This window comes from Ranitomeya imitator, chromosome 4 (assembly GCF_032444005.1).
Source record: "Ranitomeya imitator isolate aRanImi1 chromosome 4, aRanImi1.pri, whole genome shotgun sequence".
NCBI classification, from domain to species: Eukaryota; Metazoa; Chordata; class Amphibia; order Anura; family Dendrobatidae; genus Ranitomeya; species Ranitomeya imitator.
This window is the reverse complement of record NC_091285.1, coordinates 447527481-447544409: the sequence shown is the minus strand read 5'-3', so window position 1 is coordinate 447544409 and position 16929 is coordinate 447527481. Positions and strand designations below refer to the sequence as shown.

Below are 16929 nucleotides of genomic sequence, written 5' to 3'. Positions count from 1 at the left end.
GTCTTTTGTTGCTGCTGCTGCAGATTCTAACTCTAATTTGTGGAAATGTGAACAGTCCTGGTTGGGTCTTCATCTGCTGTGTTGGCTGTAGTGTCGCTCCCCATTATACTACTTCTACTCTGGTGAAATTGATGCCATTTTGGAGGCATCTGCCACTAATTGTTGGAAATGTGAACACTCCTGGTTGGGTCTACATCTGCTGGTTTGGCTGTAGTGGAAGACGTGTAAGTCCCTATTATACTATTTTTACTGTGGTGAAATTGATGCTGCATAGGTAGTGTCAGGCCCTAATTTTTTTTTAATTTGAAGACTCCTGATTGGGTCTACATCTGCTGGGTTCACTGTAGTGGAAGAGTGTCGCTACCAAATTTATTATTTCTACTCTGGTGAAATTGATGCCACTTTGTTGGTGTCTGCCACAAATTTTTGGAAATGTGGAGAGTCCTGATAGAGAGACCCAATCTGCTGGGTTGGTTGTAGTGGAATAGATGTCGCTCTCCATTATATTATTTCTACTCTGGTAAAATTGTTGCCACTTTGTTGGTGTCTGCCACTAATGTTTGGAAATGTGGAGAGTCCTGATTGGGTCTCTCTATCTGCTGAGTTGGGTGTAGTGGAAGAGATGTCGCTCCCCATTATACTATTTCTACTCTGGTGAAATTGATACCACTTTGATGGTGTCTGCCATTAATTTTTAGAAATGTGGAGAGTCCTGATTTGGACTCTCCATCTGCTGGGTTGGGTGTAGTGGAAGACCTGTCGTTCCCTATCATACTATTTCTACTCTGGTGAAATTGATGCCACTTTGTTGGTGTCTGCCACAAATTTTTGGAAATGTGGAGAGTCCTGATAGAGAGACCCAATCTGCTGGGTTGGTTGTAGTGGAATAGATGTCGCTCTCCATTATACTATTTCTACTCTGGTAAAATTGTTGCCACTTTGTTGGTGTCTGCCACTAATGTTTGGAAATGTGGAGAGTCCTGATTGGGTCTCTCTATCTGCTGAGTTGGGTGTAGTGGAAGAGATGTCGCTCCCCATTATACTATTTCTACTCTGGTGAAATTGATACCACTTTGATGGTGTCTGCCATTAATTTTTAGAAATGTGGAGAGTCCTGATTTGGACTCTCCATCTGCTGGGTTGGGTGTAGTGGAAGACCTGTCGTTCCCTATCATACTATTTCTACTCTGGTGAAATTGATGCCACTTTGTTGGTGTCTGCCACTAATTTTTGGAAATGCGTAGACTCCTGGTTGGGTTTCTTTCATGTGTGTTGCCTGTAGCAGTTGGCCTCCGAGACTTGCAGGCCTCCACTTTCTTTGAGCCTACGACCCGTGTTACTATCCTTACATTTTTCTGACAATAGTAGTGTATAAAACTATTTGTGCCACCTGAGTGTGACTGAGCATCAAAGCAGGTTGAGGTGTTGCATGTGGTATCAGGGCACCCAGCACAGCAGGCCTACACTGATCCCTCACCCACCTCGTCTTAATTTAAAGTTCAATTGAAAGCTGTAAATGCTGTCCCTGATATCTCATGCCTGGCTGATTGCTGAGGTGCCATTCTAAAATTTGTACTGCGGGTGAATTGAGGCCACATTCCTGGGGGCTGACCCTAATTTGATGTGTTTTGAGAACTTTTGAAGGTGTTGTGCCTGCGTTTGGTTTTGCCTCCCATTGACTTCAATGGCGTTCAGCTATGTTTGGCAAATATTCAATGAATAAATCAGCGAATATTCCAAAATCAGCAATCGTAATCCGAACAGAACATTGAAATATTCGCTCATCTCTCCTCTTTAACCTATTCTGCAGCCCGTGTATTATAGAGGCAACAGAAGGCAAATGGTGCCAAATTTTAAAGGGAACTCCATTGCAAGAATAATTTTTAGCCCCAATTTCCTGCATTTACTTTAGAAAAAATATTTTAAAAAGTTGTGCGGTTTTTTTTTGGAGCAAACATTGTTATAACAGTGAAAGATATGATTGCGCCTTATTAATTAATTTGTGCCTTCTTTAATTTAACTTTACTTGGTTTAGTAACATTTTTGCTATTCCTCATTATGAGCATTGTTTTCATTGTCCAGATGTTTTGGAGGTAATTCATCATTTGCAACTTTTTGAAACCTTACAACATTTTTGCAGAATTGCATTCCAATACTAGCGGTACTACAAAATATGTCTACGGTAATTTTTTTTTTTTTTGCTCAAAAGTCGAAAATCCATGTGAATCATTTTGACGAATTTGGTTAATTAAAAAAAAATGCAATGAACATCACAAAACAAATAAAAAAGGAGTCACTTAAAAGAATGTTGCAAATGATGAATTGGGCCTCCTATACTACTCCTGACTGTTATTTAAATGGCCAGAGCTGCTTACATAAATACAATGCAACCTACACTTTCAAATGTAGTTATTTATTTCTGTTACTATTTTTATAGTTGTTTATTTTTTTTCTAGGTAAGGTTTCACAACTCGCCACTGTATGTTTCATTTCTGTTGCCGATTAATCATGCCATATACCATATAAAAGTTCAGGATCAGCAGTTTTTTTTTCTTGTTTTTTTTTTTAGGGATGGCTCGAGTCAAGCACTGGGCACTTGTGTGAAACATTTCAGGAACACAATTCGTCCTTTCAAAATAAAGATAACATATTATAAAAGAACTCTGCGAGTAAGTGTCCCAAACATTTATATGTACTGGGGCTTTTCTGTATACGCGTACTGTGTAAATCCAGATTCATGATTAGTGATGATGAGCGCAAGGGCTCCTTACTCGAGTTTGCCTAGGGTGCTCCTGTATACACAGAGTATAACGGGTGCTTGAGTGACATGTTCGAGTCCCTGCGCCCGCATCTTTAGCTTAGATGTATAGTTGCTAAAATGTTGAATTTCCCTTTGTGTGTGTATATGTACCATTATACCACTAAAACTGTGTAATAAGTAGAGTGTGCAGAAATGGTGCTTTGTAATATCAAAATCCCCACAGCAGCTTTGTCCTCAACGTCTTAAGGCAGTCAGTAATCACTAACAGATCTTTTTAGTTTTTATTATTTTTTTTTAAATGGTTAAATGTTAATTTTTACACTTGAGCTGCTCATGTGCTGAATACTGGTTAGCCAACCATTTTCAAATTTAGCGGTTTGGTTATTCTCATTTTAACAGATGAAAATAAACAATTGAGATGTGAAAATGTATGTTGTTGCATAACAATTCTTTACACATAATAATAGTTCTATTTATATTGCACCAACATATATCACAAATTAAGCAGGGAAAGGTACATACAGTAAAGAAATCCCAAAGTTACACATAGTTCATCAGTTAAAGGAGTAGTGCGGGCCCTGCTCGCAACCTTACAATCGATAAGATAGATTTTCTTCTAAGGCCCTATTCACATGTTCAGTATTTGCCATCAGTATTTGTAAGCCAAAACCAGGAGTGGAACAATCAGAGGAAAAGTGTAATAGAAACATGTGCACCACTTCTGTATTTATCACCCACTCCTGGTTTTGGCTTACACATACTGAGGTAAAATACTGACCAAAATACTAATAGTGTTAATGTGATTTTAGACAGACAATACCTCATTTTTACTTTCTTATATGTACAGATTAATAACCTTTTGGACTTGCCGATAGCACTGTATTTGTTCAGTAATAAAATTAATCATCAAAAATACAAATTGAATAATAATTGTGCACACGGTGTATGTGGCCTTGGGGCGCAGTTTGCACAGGTTCTCCAACCTCTAAACCTAAGCAGTTAGGTCTGTGTGTACTGAACAGAAATAGTTGCCAGAAATGTTATGGCTGCCCAGTTTAGTAGCTTTTATTATGTGTCTGACACTATATTACACCTGAGTCATAGATCTTGATGCTTTCTAAGAAACAGATGTTGCTAGTGTGATTTATTCTGTTACATAACGGAGCAATAAAGATGTGCTGGTTGTTTGCTAAACACAAACCATACTGCTTGGCTGGGGAGCTCTTATTCTTGATGGGATTATTACAGTCAACATTACTGCCATATCCTGCCACCTACTGGTCAATGAGTTAAACTGTTATGTTTGGCTATAGTGAAAGACAATGGTAATATATTGCACCTTATGGCTGTGATCATATTGTAGCAAACTTGTAAATTGTCAGTAGAGCTGAAATTTTGCAATCATACAACCACTGCTCATGTTCTGTGCACTAGTCATAGATGTGTACTACTTGCCTTGGTAGTTGAACAACTAGTTACCAAATGGACTCTGCACATACAAGTGTTTCTCACAAAATTAGAATATCATCAAAAAATGAATTTATTTCAGTTCTTCAATACAAAAAGTGAAACTCCTATATGGAGTCATTACAAACAGAGTGATCTATTTCACGTATTTATTTCTGTTAATGTTGATGATTATGGCTTACAGCCAATGAAAACCCAAAAGTCATTATCTCAGTAAATTAGAATACTTTATAACACCAGCTTGAAAAATGATTTTGAAATCTGAAATGTTGTCCTACTGAAATGTATGGTCAGTAAATGCACTCAAAACTTAGTCAAGGCTCATTTTGCATCAATTACTGCATCAATGCAGCATGGCATAGAGGTGATCAGCCTGTGGCACTGCTGAGATGTTATGGAAGCCCAGGTTGCTTTGATAGCAGCCTTCAGCTCATCTATACTGTTGGGTCTGGTGTCTCTCATCTTTCTCTTGACAATACCCCATAGATTCTCTATGAGGTTAAGGACAGGCAAGATCAAGCACAGTGATACTGTTGTTTTTAAACCAGGTATTGGTACTTTTGGCAGTGTGGACAGGTACTAAGTCCTGCTGGAGAATTAAATTTCCATCTCCACAAAGCTTGTCGGCAGAGGGAAGCATGAAGTGCTCTAAAATTTCCTGGTAGACGGCTGAGCTGACTTTGGTCTTGATAAAACACAGTGGACCTACACCAGCAGATGATATGGCTCCCCAAACCATCACCGATTGTGGAAACTTCACACTAGGCCTAAAGCAGCTTGGATTGTGTGCCTCTCCAATCTTCCTCCAGACTCTGGACCTTGATTTCCAAATGAAATGCAAAATTTACTTTCATCTGAAAACAACACCTTGAACCACTGAGCAACAGCCCAGTCCAGTTCTTTTTTTCCTTGGCCCCAGGTAAGACGCTTCTGGTGTTGTCTATTCGTCATGGGTGGCTTGGCACAAGGAATGCGACACTTGTAGCCCATGTCCTAGATACATTTGTGTGTGGTGGTACTTGAAGCAATGATTCCAGCAGCAGTCCACTCCTTGTGAATCTCCCCAAAATTTTTGAATGGCCTTTTCTTAACAATCCTTTCAAGGCTGCGGTTATCCCGCTTGCTTGTGCACCTTTCTCTATCACACTTTTTCCTTCCACTGAAATTTCCATTAATATGCTTGGATACCAGGGCCGCCATCAGGGCATTATTGTCCTTACTGGCGTATGGGACCCGATGAGCAGAGGGGGCCCACCAGGCCCCAGAGCATGATCCTGCCGCTTCAGTAACTGATTGTGCATCCTCAGACACACGATCAGTTAAAATCTGTTGCCGTACAGGAAATTGCTCCCGCACGGCAACAGTTAACAGCCGCCAGTCAATCACAGACCGGCAGCTGACGTCAGCGCAAACTTCGCTGACGTATGATGTCACAGTCATACGCCGGAACGACGCTGCGCGCCTCAGCTGAATTGTAGCAGAGGACACTTCTGGACCTCAGCCAGGTAAGGAGAATTTTTTTTTATTTTTGTAAAGTCGTGGTATGGGGGTGCATTATATTACTATGGGGGTGCATTTTTCTATGAGGTGCATTATATTATATATGACAAGGGGGTGCATTATACTATATATGACAAGTGGGTGCATTATACTATGGGGGTGCATTATGCTATATATGACAAGGGGGTGCATTATACTATGGGGCTGAATTATACTATGGGGTTGCATTATACAGCTATGGGACTGCATTATACCACTATGAGGCTGCATTATACTGCTATGGGACTGCATTATACCACTATGAGGCTGCATTATACTGCTATGGGACTGCATTATACCACTATGAGGCTGCATTATACTGCTATGGGACTGCATTATACCACTATGAGGCTGCATTATACCATTATGGGGTGCATTATACTGCTATGGGTTACATTACACTATATATGACAAGAGGGTGCATTATACTATGGGGCTGCATTATACTATATATGACAAGGGGGTGCATTATACTATGGGGTGCATTACACTATATATGACAAGGGGGTGCATTATAATATGGGACTGCATTATATTATGGAGGTGCATTATACTGCTATGGTACTGCATTATATTACAATGGGGGTGCATTATACCACTATAGGGGTGCATTATACCACCATGGGGCTGCAATATACCACTATGGGGCTGCATTATACCACTATGGGGTGCATTATACTATATATAACTGTGGGGGTGCATTATACTACCATGGGGGTGTATTATACTACCATGGAAGTGCATTATACCACCATGGGAGTGTATTATACCACCATGGGGGTGCATTATACCACCATGGGGGTGCATTATACCACTATGGAGATGCATTATACCACTATGGGGGTGTATTATACCGCTATGTGGGGTGCATTATACCACTATGGAGATGCATTATACCACTATGGGGGTGTATTATACTACTATGGGGTTGCATTATAATACTATGTAAGTGCATTATGCCACTATGGCTGTGCATTATACTACTATGGGGGTGCATTAAACTGGTATGGGGGTGCATTATACTATATATGACTGGGGCTACATTATACTATATATGACTGGGTGTGTATTATACTGCTATGTAGATGCATTATACTGTTATGGCGGTGCATTATACTATATAGGACTTTGGGGTATATTACACTACTATGAAGGTGCATTATACTGCTATATATGACTATGGCGTACATTAGACTATTATGGATGACTATAGGGGCAATATGGAGAGACATGGGGGGGAAGTATGGAGAGACATGAGGCAGAATGGGGGGACACGTGGGGTCCAGAATGTGGGATATTATTATTGTACGGGCTAATTAAGGGATATTATTTTTGAGGATATTGTCTTCAGTGTGGGAAAGGAGAGGTCCAGTTACTGTGCAGGGCGACACAGTAGCTTTTTTCTTCATCTGGCATAGTGTAGAAGTTGGGGAAAAATTGGGGAATGTGCTCTAGATAAATGTGTGGCTGAAAGAAGTGATGGAGTTGTGAACTGTATGAAAATGAAAAGCGAAGATGAAGGACTTCAACTAGCGACGTCACCGGTGAGTCAGTGTGATACCTGTACATTGACACTAAACAATGTGTACTATATACAAAGCTCCTATGTATAATGGCGCTTATGGTAACATTAGTATTTTTTTATTAATGATCAGTATTGTAGTATTCGGTCACTATGTGGTTGTAATATGTGGTCCGGTCATGGTGTGGCCGTATTTGACCCTTGTATGTGGTATTATTCGTTCCCTATGTGGTGGTAATATGTGGTTTGGTCATGGTGTGGTGGTATTTGTCTCTTGTATGTTGTTTTATAGGTCACTATGTGATGGTTTTATGTGGTTCGGCCATGGTGTGGCAGTATTTGTGCCTTGTATGTGGTGGTATTCAGTCACTATGTGAAAAACTCACTTCTTAAAACCAGAATACATGTTAATCCATAATACCTCAATCACAGTGGTAGAGGAAGTTATAGTAACAACGGACACTCTCATATACGAAATTGTTACATAAAAATAAATACTGTAACAATACATTTATAGACAAAGTAAAAAGTGACCAAAACAGGTGTATTACACAAGGTCAACCTGCATAATAAAGGATGGGGGAACAGACTGTCGTGACAGATAAAAAAAGGAAGATAATGTGGGAAAAAGGGGAGAACAATGTTAAAGTGCCAGTGCAAGTCACTCCCGCAAATCTCAACCCACTTGCGGACACCAGTTAATCAGTAATTCCTCATATAACTATACAATTCAGAACAAGTTAGTCATATCAGCAGCCTGTTCTTACCCATGGTATCCCTATTGGTGACCAAGTGTGCGCAGCTCCGACGCGCGTTTCGCGTGAGCTTCTTCCGGGTGGTAATATGCGGTCTGGTCACGGTGTGACAGTATTTGTCCTTTGTATGTCATGTTATTGTTCATTTTAGAAATTGATGTGACACATTCACTTAAAAAAAACATAAATAAAAATATAACTAAAAAGAGTATTGGATATTTGAACAAATATTTATTAGGCTAGAGTAGAATAGGGCCTGGCCAAAAGAGTCTACCTAGTCGTGGTGGCGGCTTAAAAAAAAATCTTTTAGCCAAAACAAAAGCTGATGGATATTTATGTGATCTGATGTTAAATGGGAACTGATAATGTGTGATTGGTGAGGATATGGTGCAGAAGTGGAGTTTTTCTTTGTGGAAGGTTGGAGGCAGAGCTGGGGTGGAGCCTGGGTGGAGTCTCAAGGGGGACGAAAATGTTGCCAGTATGGGGCCCTGAAATTCCTGGTGGCAGCTTTGTTGGATACAGCACCCTGTTGACAGCCAGATTCTTTAGCAATGACATTTGTGGCTTACCATCCTTGTGAAGTGTGTCAATGACTGCCTTCTGGACATCTGTCAAGGCAGCAGTCTTCCCCATGATTGTGGAGCCTCCTAAAACAGACTAAGGGACCTTTTTGAATGCTTAGGAAGCCTTTACAGGTGTTTTTTTGTTCAACAATTTAGATTGTGAGCCCCATCGGGGAGATGATATGTGCAAAAACTGTAAAGCACTGTGGAATATTTTGGTGCTATATAAATAAAGAGACAATTATTAATTATTCTAATTTACAGAGATAATGACTTTTGGGTTTTCATTGGCTGTAAGCCATATTCATCAACATTAACAGAAATAAACACTTGAAATAGATAACTCTATTTGTAATGACTTTGTATAATGAGTTTCACTTTTTGTATTGAAGAACTGAAATAAATTTACTTTTTGATGATATTCTATTTTTATGAGAAGCACCTGTATCTCATTGCTTACTGATAATTATCTGATTTTTCTTTGTTCAGATCTTTGTACAGACTGGCTTTTCTCCCAGGAACACTCTGTATGAGCAGTGTGCACAGGTGCCTAATATGGTGATCCCATCCACTGGATATTTTGGCATCTCGGCAGCTACATCGGCACTCGCAGGTGATACTGCCATATTTCATGTTTAAAATTTTTATTAGAATTAAATAATTTCTTTGAAAATTTAACATACCAACATTTATTAGCCACTTTCCTTGTCTTCAAAGATTGCTAGTTATAATTTTAGTATTTGTACTGTACTATTATCAGGGTGTAAAGTGAGAAACCTTATGCAGGAGCTGTACATAGAGAACAAATAATTATTTTGAGTCATATTGCTGGCACGTTAATATGTATTAAGGTAATCAGTATTAATATATTATGCGTGCAGAAATGATCACTACATTATTGGTTTATGCTCATCATTGGCGAATTGAATTTACTTGCATTTTATTCTAACGGCCTCTGTAAAATCATCTTTGAAGTGCCATAAGATTCCCAGTAGTATGAATGCGTTTTCTATATACTGCTGAACATAATATCTGCCTGTTTCTTTGATACTTTTCAGTATCTTGATACTTGTGGCACTAGGTGGCGCTGTTACTCTTAAGACTAATGTATGTTTAGCACACAGACTAGGATAATTACTCTGGTAATTATGGATGTATTATTAAGTTACTAATTCCTTATGTAGCACTTTGGGGTTAATCTTTCTCTTTCTTTCTCTCAGATAACCATGATGTTTTCTCATTTATGGTGTACAGTCTAAGCACAAGCTGGGAAGAGGTAACATAACATTTTTCCTTATATTACTTATCTATTATATAATCCAATTTCCCTTCTCTGAATTTAAAGAGTATCCAAATTTTTATTTTAATAGTACCCCTGGAAATAAGAAACTTTGTAATATATCTTTATCAGAGAACTGTCTCTGTGCAATCAGCATGGACAATGTCAAAATGGCATTCAGATAATTGTAAAGTGACAGATCTTACCACCTAACTAAAGCCATCCCAGCATCTGGGCCTCCTATCCGCTGCTGTGGCTGTGTTATTGGACACTGAAAGAGAAAATAGTATTCCATAGTTATTTATTAGAGGCGAATGCACCTAAGATGTCACAAAGTAAAATTGTAATATGGATAGGCTTTGTTTTGGAAATGTTCTGGTTCATCAGAATTTATGATTAATAGGACCAATTTCATGAACTGAAGTATTGTGTGCCAACATGACAGCTGCAGCACACTACACTATTAATATAATGTGGCAGTCGTCATCTTGGCAGCTGTTACATCTATATGTAGTCTCTGTGTAAACTACTGCATGTTTTGCATTAAAGTCACCAGCAGCTCAGATCCCAAAGGACGAGAGGGAAAGGTACGAGAAAGAATATGAGGAATTTCAGAAGGAACTGGAAAAGAACATGGAAGACTTCCAGAAGAAACATCCTGTAGAAGGTTTGAGTTTGAGCATTCTCCATTGATATGTCATATTCTCTCAGGATCAGTGGTCATCCAGCAGCTGGAGTCTTCATCACATTACAGTCCGCACAGGCCATTTATTTGGGGCAGGGTAGAAGTAGCCATGATGGAATATTTCCATCATTAAATGTGTTACCCTATGGCAAAGGTGGAGATCCGCTCCCTGAGACCTCCAGCATGATGGGAATAACCTTTTAAGACTCCTTCGACCCTGCCCCAAATAAACAGACTGTGCAGACTGCAACATGATGAAGCTACCAAATACTATACAACCAGGGGTTGCAGTCACATCCAGGCCCTGGAAACTAGGGGTGCTCAAAAAGTCCTTTTAGCCCATATGAGAAGACCAATATTATTAAAGGCCCCTGCTAATAGGGGTCCATGTTTGAGATTTTGCATTGGGGCCTATGAGCTTAAAGTTTCACCATTGAATAGAACATTTAGTTTTTATTTCCACATTGGAAACCTGAAGGTATGCACTCCGGTACAGATCTGAAGATATACATGTATAATGTTGCTATATTATTAGCATTATTTTAGGCGCTGCTTTGCCAGGAAGTTTGGCCTGCAGAATTCTATTCAACCTGACGATATCTCTCCATGAGAGGCACTAGAATACTGTTTTTTGCTGGTTACTTCTGTGCCTTCTTTATCCATAACCTCACATCTTCTTGTTGTTCATCATGGACAGAAAAGGATGAGTTTGAATCGGAGAGTCAGCGGGAACTAGAGATGATACTTTTTGGACAGACTCGGTTGCTGGAAGAGACGAGAGTACTGAAAACAAGACTAAACATGACGTTGGAGGCACAGATCAGACACCGAGAGATATTGACCAATTCCAAAGCCAATGAGACCACCACTGTAAGCATGGAACATGTGAGTATAAGGCAGCACTCGGGTCTACTACCTAAAGGGAACCTGCCATGGAGAAAATAGTGTCTGATCTCCATGCAGGATGTTATAGAGCAGGACGAGCTGATCGCATTGATAGACATTTTTGTGGAAAACGTAAAACTTACACTTTATTCTTTGAAATCTCTGGTGTTTGCATGCATCCAGTGGGCGGCCAACTCGGTGATTGACAAATAGTAGACAGTGAAGGAACTACACACCTAAAGGCACTTGGAGATGCTTCAGGACTTATTGACAGTATTTCATAGCAGGGTGAATCCCACCCCACACCCTGGATCCCCTTGACATATATGCAGTGGACATAGCCCATACTTCTGATGAACCAATGGATATGAAATACTGCCAATAAATCCTATGTGCCTTTAGGTGTGCAGCTCCTTCATACTGTCTACTACTGGTCTATAGGAGCTCTGTGGTTGGCTCCAGAGGATCGGATCAAGCACCCTTATCAAGCTAACGCTAATTGACTGGGTGTGCCACCTACCTGTTTGATTACTTAGTGATTGACAGTCTCACCTGTATGACTGTGCATGCAGAGATAGCTGTGAATAACTGCGTAAGAAGGACCGCCCACTGGACTCCCTTGTATACCAACACCAGGGATTTCAATGAATAAATGACAAGTTACAAATAACATTTCTGACAATTTCATATATCATTCTGTTCAGCTTCTCCTCCTTCTCTACACCATGCTGTCCACAGATCCAACTGCATGTACAATGTGACAGGTTTCCTTGAATTGCATATGTACAGTGGGTATAGAGGTGATCAGTACGCAGGACAACAGACTTTGTGCAAAGGAAAACTGCTTGCAACTGGCTTATGAGCGCCCCCCTCCTATTCACTTATTCATTCATTCATTTACTTAGATGCTGTGGTCTTAAACCGCTTATGATTTCAAGGATTAAGAGCTTAGAGAAAGGGTTTTCTGTTTTTGCTCCTGTTTTTTTTTTTGAGCAGGATAAATGTTTTTGAGTGTAATCATTTTACTGTATTGTTCTGCTTGATACGTGCAACTCATCCAAATAAATGTATCTATGGAACACTAATTACTAAATAATTACATCCACAACACCTACACTACTGGGTAAAAGGTGTGTAAAAAATGCTGCAAAGTAAGAGTACTTTTAAAAATAGATGCGTTTATTATCAATTAACAAAATGCGAAGTGAATGAACGAAAGAGAAATCTAAATTAAATCAGTATTGGGTGTGACGGCCAGGGGCGTAACAACCACGGTCACAAAGGTCGCGACCACGACCGTGCGGGTGAGGAGCCCACTAACGTTAAAATAATTTTCAACTGGATGTGTGTCCGTTGCGTAGGGTCCATGCAAATCAATACACACTGACAGCCAATCAGATGCCAGTACCTGACATTGGCGTGCCTGTGACTGGGGGCATATGGCAGTGAAATCATACGCTGCCGTCACTTGCACGCACGGTGAATGAGGCTGCCAGCTTTCAGAAAGGGACGCCATCTGGCAGGGGTGTGGAGGGAAAGTAGGTATAATTTTTTTTTTATCTACATTAAAGAACATTGTTCCAGGAAGGGGAACATATATACCAGGATGAAGGCATTGCAGTGTATATATATACCAGGATAAGGGATATACAGTTGTGCTCAAAAGTTTACATACCCCTGCAAAATTTTGGCTTTCTTGGCCTTTTTCAGAGATTATTAATGATAAAACCAAAACTTTCTCTCCACTCATGGTTAGTGGTTGGGTGAAACCATTTATTGTCAAACTACTGTGTTTTCTCTTTTTAAATCATAATGACAACCCAAAACATCCAAATGACCCTGATCAAAAGTTTACATACCCAATTTCTTAATACCATGTTTTGCCCCCTCTAACATCAATGACAGCTTTAAGTCTTTTGTGGTAGTTGTGGATGAGGTTCTTTATTTTCTCAGATGGTAAAGCTGCCTACTCTACTTGGCAAAAAGCCTCCAGTTCCTGTAAATTCCTGGGCTGTTTGAACTGCGCTTTTGAAACCTCCCCAGAGTGGCTCAATGATATTGAGGTCAGGAGACTGAGATGGCCACTCTAGAACCTTCACTTTGTTCTGCTGTAGCCAATGACAGGTCAACTTGGCCTTGTGTTTTGGATTGTGGTCATGTTTCAATGTCCTAGTACATCCCATGCACAGCTTCCGGGCTGATAAGTGCAAATTTGCCTCCAGTATTTGCTGATAACGTGCTGCATTCATCCTTCCTTCAACTTTGACCAAATTCCCTGTACCTCTGTAGCTCACTCATCCCCAAAATATCAGCAATCCACTTCCGTGCTTTACAGTAGGAATGGTGTTCCTTTCATCATAGGCCTTGTTGACCTCCCTCTAAATGTAACATTTATGGTTGTGGCCAAAAAGTTAAATTTTGGTCTCATCACTCCAAATTTCCTTGTTCCAGAAGTTTTGAGGCTTGTCTCTGTGTTGTTTTGCGTATTGTAGGCGAGATACTTTGTGGCATTTGCAGAGTAATGGCTTTCTTCTGGCGATTCTACCATGCAGCCCATTTTTATTCAAGTGCCTACTTATTGTGCATCTTAAAACAGCCACACTGCTAGTTTTCAGAGAGTCCTGTATTTCAGCTGATGTTATTTGTGAGTTTTTCTTTGCATCCCGAACAATTTTATTGACAGTTGTGGACGAAATTTTTCTTGCTCTATCTGACCATGGTTTTGTTTTTAAAAAGCCCCTGATTTTCGATTTATTAATCACAGTTTGAAAGCCGCTGACTGGTATTATCAATTCCTTGGATACCGTTTTGCATCTATTTTCTGTTGTATATACTTCAACTACCTTTTCCCGTAGATCCGTTGAAAATTCTTTTGCTTTCCCCATGACTCACAATCCGAAACGTCAGAGGCTGGTTGAAAGAAGCAACAGTCTGGATCCCAGAAACTCACTCAGCTTTTATGCACACACACTGATTGCAAGCAAACAGGTCACAGGTGAGGATGTTACCTTCAGTAGCCATTCAAACACATACGGCACGAACACTGCCGGAAAAAGCCGAAGACTGCCAAGTGCAGTGAATACGGCTGGAAGTTAATGAGCAGCCCCGGAAGCAGATGCGGCCAGGGGATGGGAGGACACGTCGCTGGACAGGTAAGTATAATTATAATGTTTATTATTAAGTTTATGCTTTGTTTTAGAGCCCACCCGCCCCATCCCATATCTGTAAAGTCCAAGCTCGGGCTTCGGACCCAAGTTCACGTCATCTCCGGCCCCAAGCTCGAATTTTAAAAAAAAAAACTTGGACGAACCTGCCTATTCCGATCATCAGGGGATTCGCCCATCAATAGTTTTGGGTTGTCATTATGATTTAAAAAGAGAAAACACAATAGTTTGTCAGTAAATGGCTTCACCCAACCACTAACCGAGAGTGTAGAAAAATTTTGGTGTTATCATTCATATTCTCTGAAAAAAGGCCAAGAAAGCAAAAATTCTGCCGGGGTATGTAAACTTTTGAGCACAACTGTATATATAACAGGGAAGAGGGTATATGTATATATGTTATATATACAGTTGTGCTCAAAAGTTTACATACCCCGGCAGAATTTTTGCTTTCTTGGCCAGTATATACCAGTATGAGGATCATCAGACTCTAGTTATGCCACTGGTGACAGACCTTTGTCTTGAAAACAGCGCCAATTCTTCTAGGTACAGTTGTACACAGTTTTATAAGAAACTCTGTAGGTAGGTTGTTCCAAACATCTTGGAGATTTTTTTGGGGGATGTAGGCTTGCACAAAATATTTCTGTGCCTTCAGGTAATCTCACACAGATTTGATTATAGAGACCAGGACTCTGCAATGATGATATCATCATTTCCAGGACTCCTTGTTCTTCCATACTGTCACGCTGTAGTACTGAGGGTTAATGCTGATTAACACAGACTCCACTAGATGGCAACAGAGTGGAGAGTGAGTTGAAAATCCTGCTGTAAAGCAGACCCACAGTGTTACAGTAGAGCTACCACTAGGTGGCAGCAGAGTAGTCAGAGAGCCGAGTCAATACCAGGAGGTAACGCAGTATCAAGGGAAAACCAAAAGAGCAGAGTCAGACAAGAGCAAAAGATCAGTACCGGTCAGTAGAAGAAATGTCAGAAGGGAGAGACAGAATCAGCTCAAAGCCAAGCTAAAATCAATACCGGGAAATCCAAATACACAAGGGAAAAAAGGGCAGGAATAGGTAGGTGGAAGGTAAACAGACACGGGTTGGGTCAGCAAAGCACAGCAGGACAGATCAGGAATAGTGATGAGCGAATATACTCGTTACTCGAGATTTCTCGAGCATGCTCGGGGGTCCTCCGAGTATTTTTTAGTGCTCGGAGATTTAGTTTTTCTTGCGGCAGCTGAATGATTTACATCTGTTAGCCAGCATAAGTACATGTGGGGGTTGCCTGGTTGCTAGGGAATCCCCACATGTACTTATGCTGGCTAACAGATCTAAATCATTCAGCTGCGGCAAGAAAAAATAAATCTCCGAGCACTAAAAATATCAAATATCAAAAAATCTAAAGTGAAGATGCAATACCAACCTACAAACCGGAGCGTGGAAGTCCCTCTTCTACCTAAAATACATTCTATAAACATAAACCTTTTCAATGCATTATATTGGCTATAGAGTGATACAAAGTTCCTCTCTCATGTTTTGCAGGTGCACAGTAGTCTTGAAACCGTCATGAATGGTATGCCAGATCTTCTCTCCATGATAAAGGATCTCAAGTGAGTAATGTCAGCTTGGACAGGTTACACCATTTTTAGAACCTATAGCCTGCGTTAGACTATGATTGCAGATTGATGAAGATGGATTTCGAATGTCATATTTATAAAGGTATCACTCACCACCTTGTAATAAAATTGGTGAATCATGAGTGAATGTCGCTTTAAGGCTGGGGTCCCACTTGCGAGTGTAATGTGAGAAACTCGCAGGAGTCTCTCGCATCAATACCGGACACAGCCGCCGGCTCTCAGGACCAGAGAGTGCTGCTTCATGTATTTCTGCCTCGTATTGATGCCAGAGACTCGTGCGAGTTTTTCGCATTGCACTCGCAAGTGTTCCCCAGCCTAAGGCTACTTTCACACTAGCGTCGGCCCATCGCAGTGCGTCGGGCCGACGTACCGATGCATCCTGTGTCAACGCAGCACAACGGGGGCAGCGGATGCATTATTACAACGCATCCACTGCCCCATTGTGAGTTGCGGGGAGGAGGGGGCGGAGTTCCGGCCGCGCATGCGTGGTCAGAAATGGCGGACACAACGCACCAAAAACGTTACAAGCAACATTTTTTGGTGCCGACGGTCCACCACAACACGACGCAACCGCCGCACGACTGTTGCGACGTGTGGCAATGTGTCGCTAATACAAGCCTATGGAGAAAAAAACGCATCCTGCAAACAACTTTGCAGGATGCGTTTTTTCTGC

The 16929-nt window shown here is 40.7% G+C and overlaps 1 protein-coding gene across 1 annotated transcript in view; it reads left to right on the top strand.

The window, feature by feature from the left end:
* The window catches only part of LMAN1L (lectin, mannose binding 1 like), a 173823-nt gene that overhangs the window by 48172 nt on the left and 108722 nt on the right, over positions 1–16929 (top strand). The window contains exons 5-10 of the mRNA XM_069762093.1: positions 2570–2669; positions 9097–9220; positions 9828–9883; positions 10436–10553; positions 11269–11456; positions 16162–16229. Coding sequence (XP_069618194.1) covers positions 2570–2669; positions 9097–9220; positions 9828–9883; positions 10436–10553; positions 11269–11456; positions 16162–16229 — 654 coding nt within the window. The remainder of the gene's footprint in view (positions 1–2569; positions 2670–9096; positions 9221–9827; positions 9884–10435; positions 10554–11268; positions 11457–16161; positions 16230–16929) is intronic.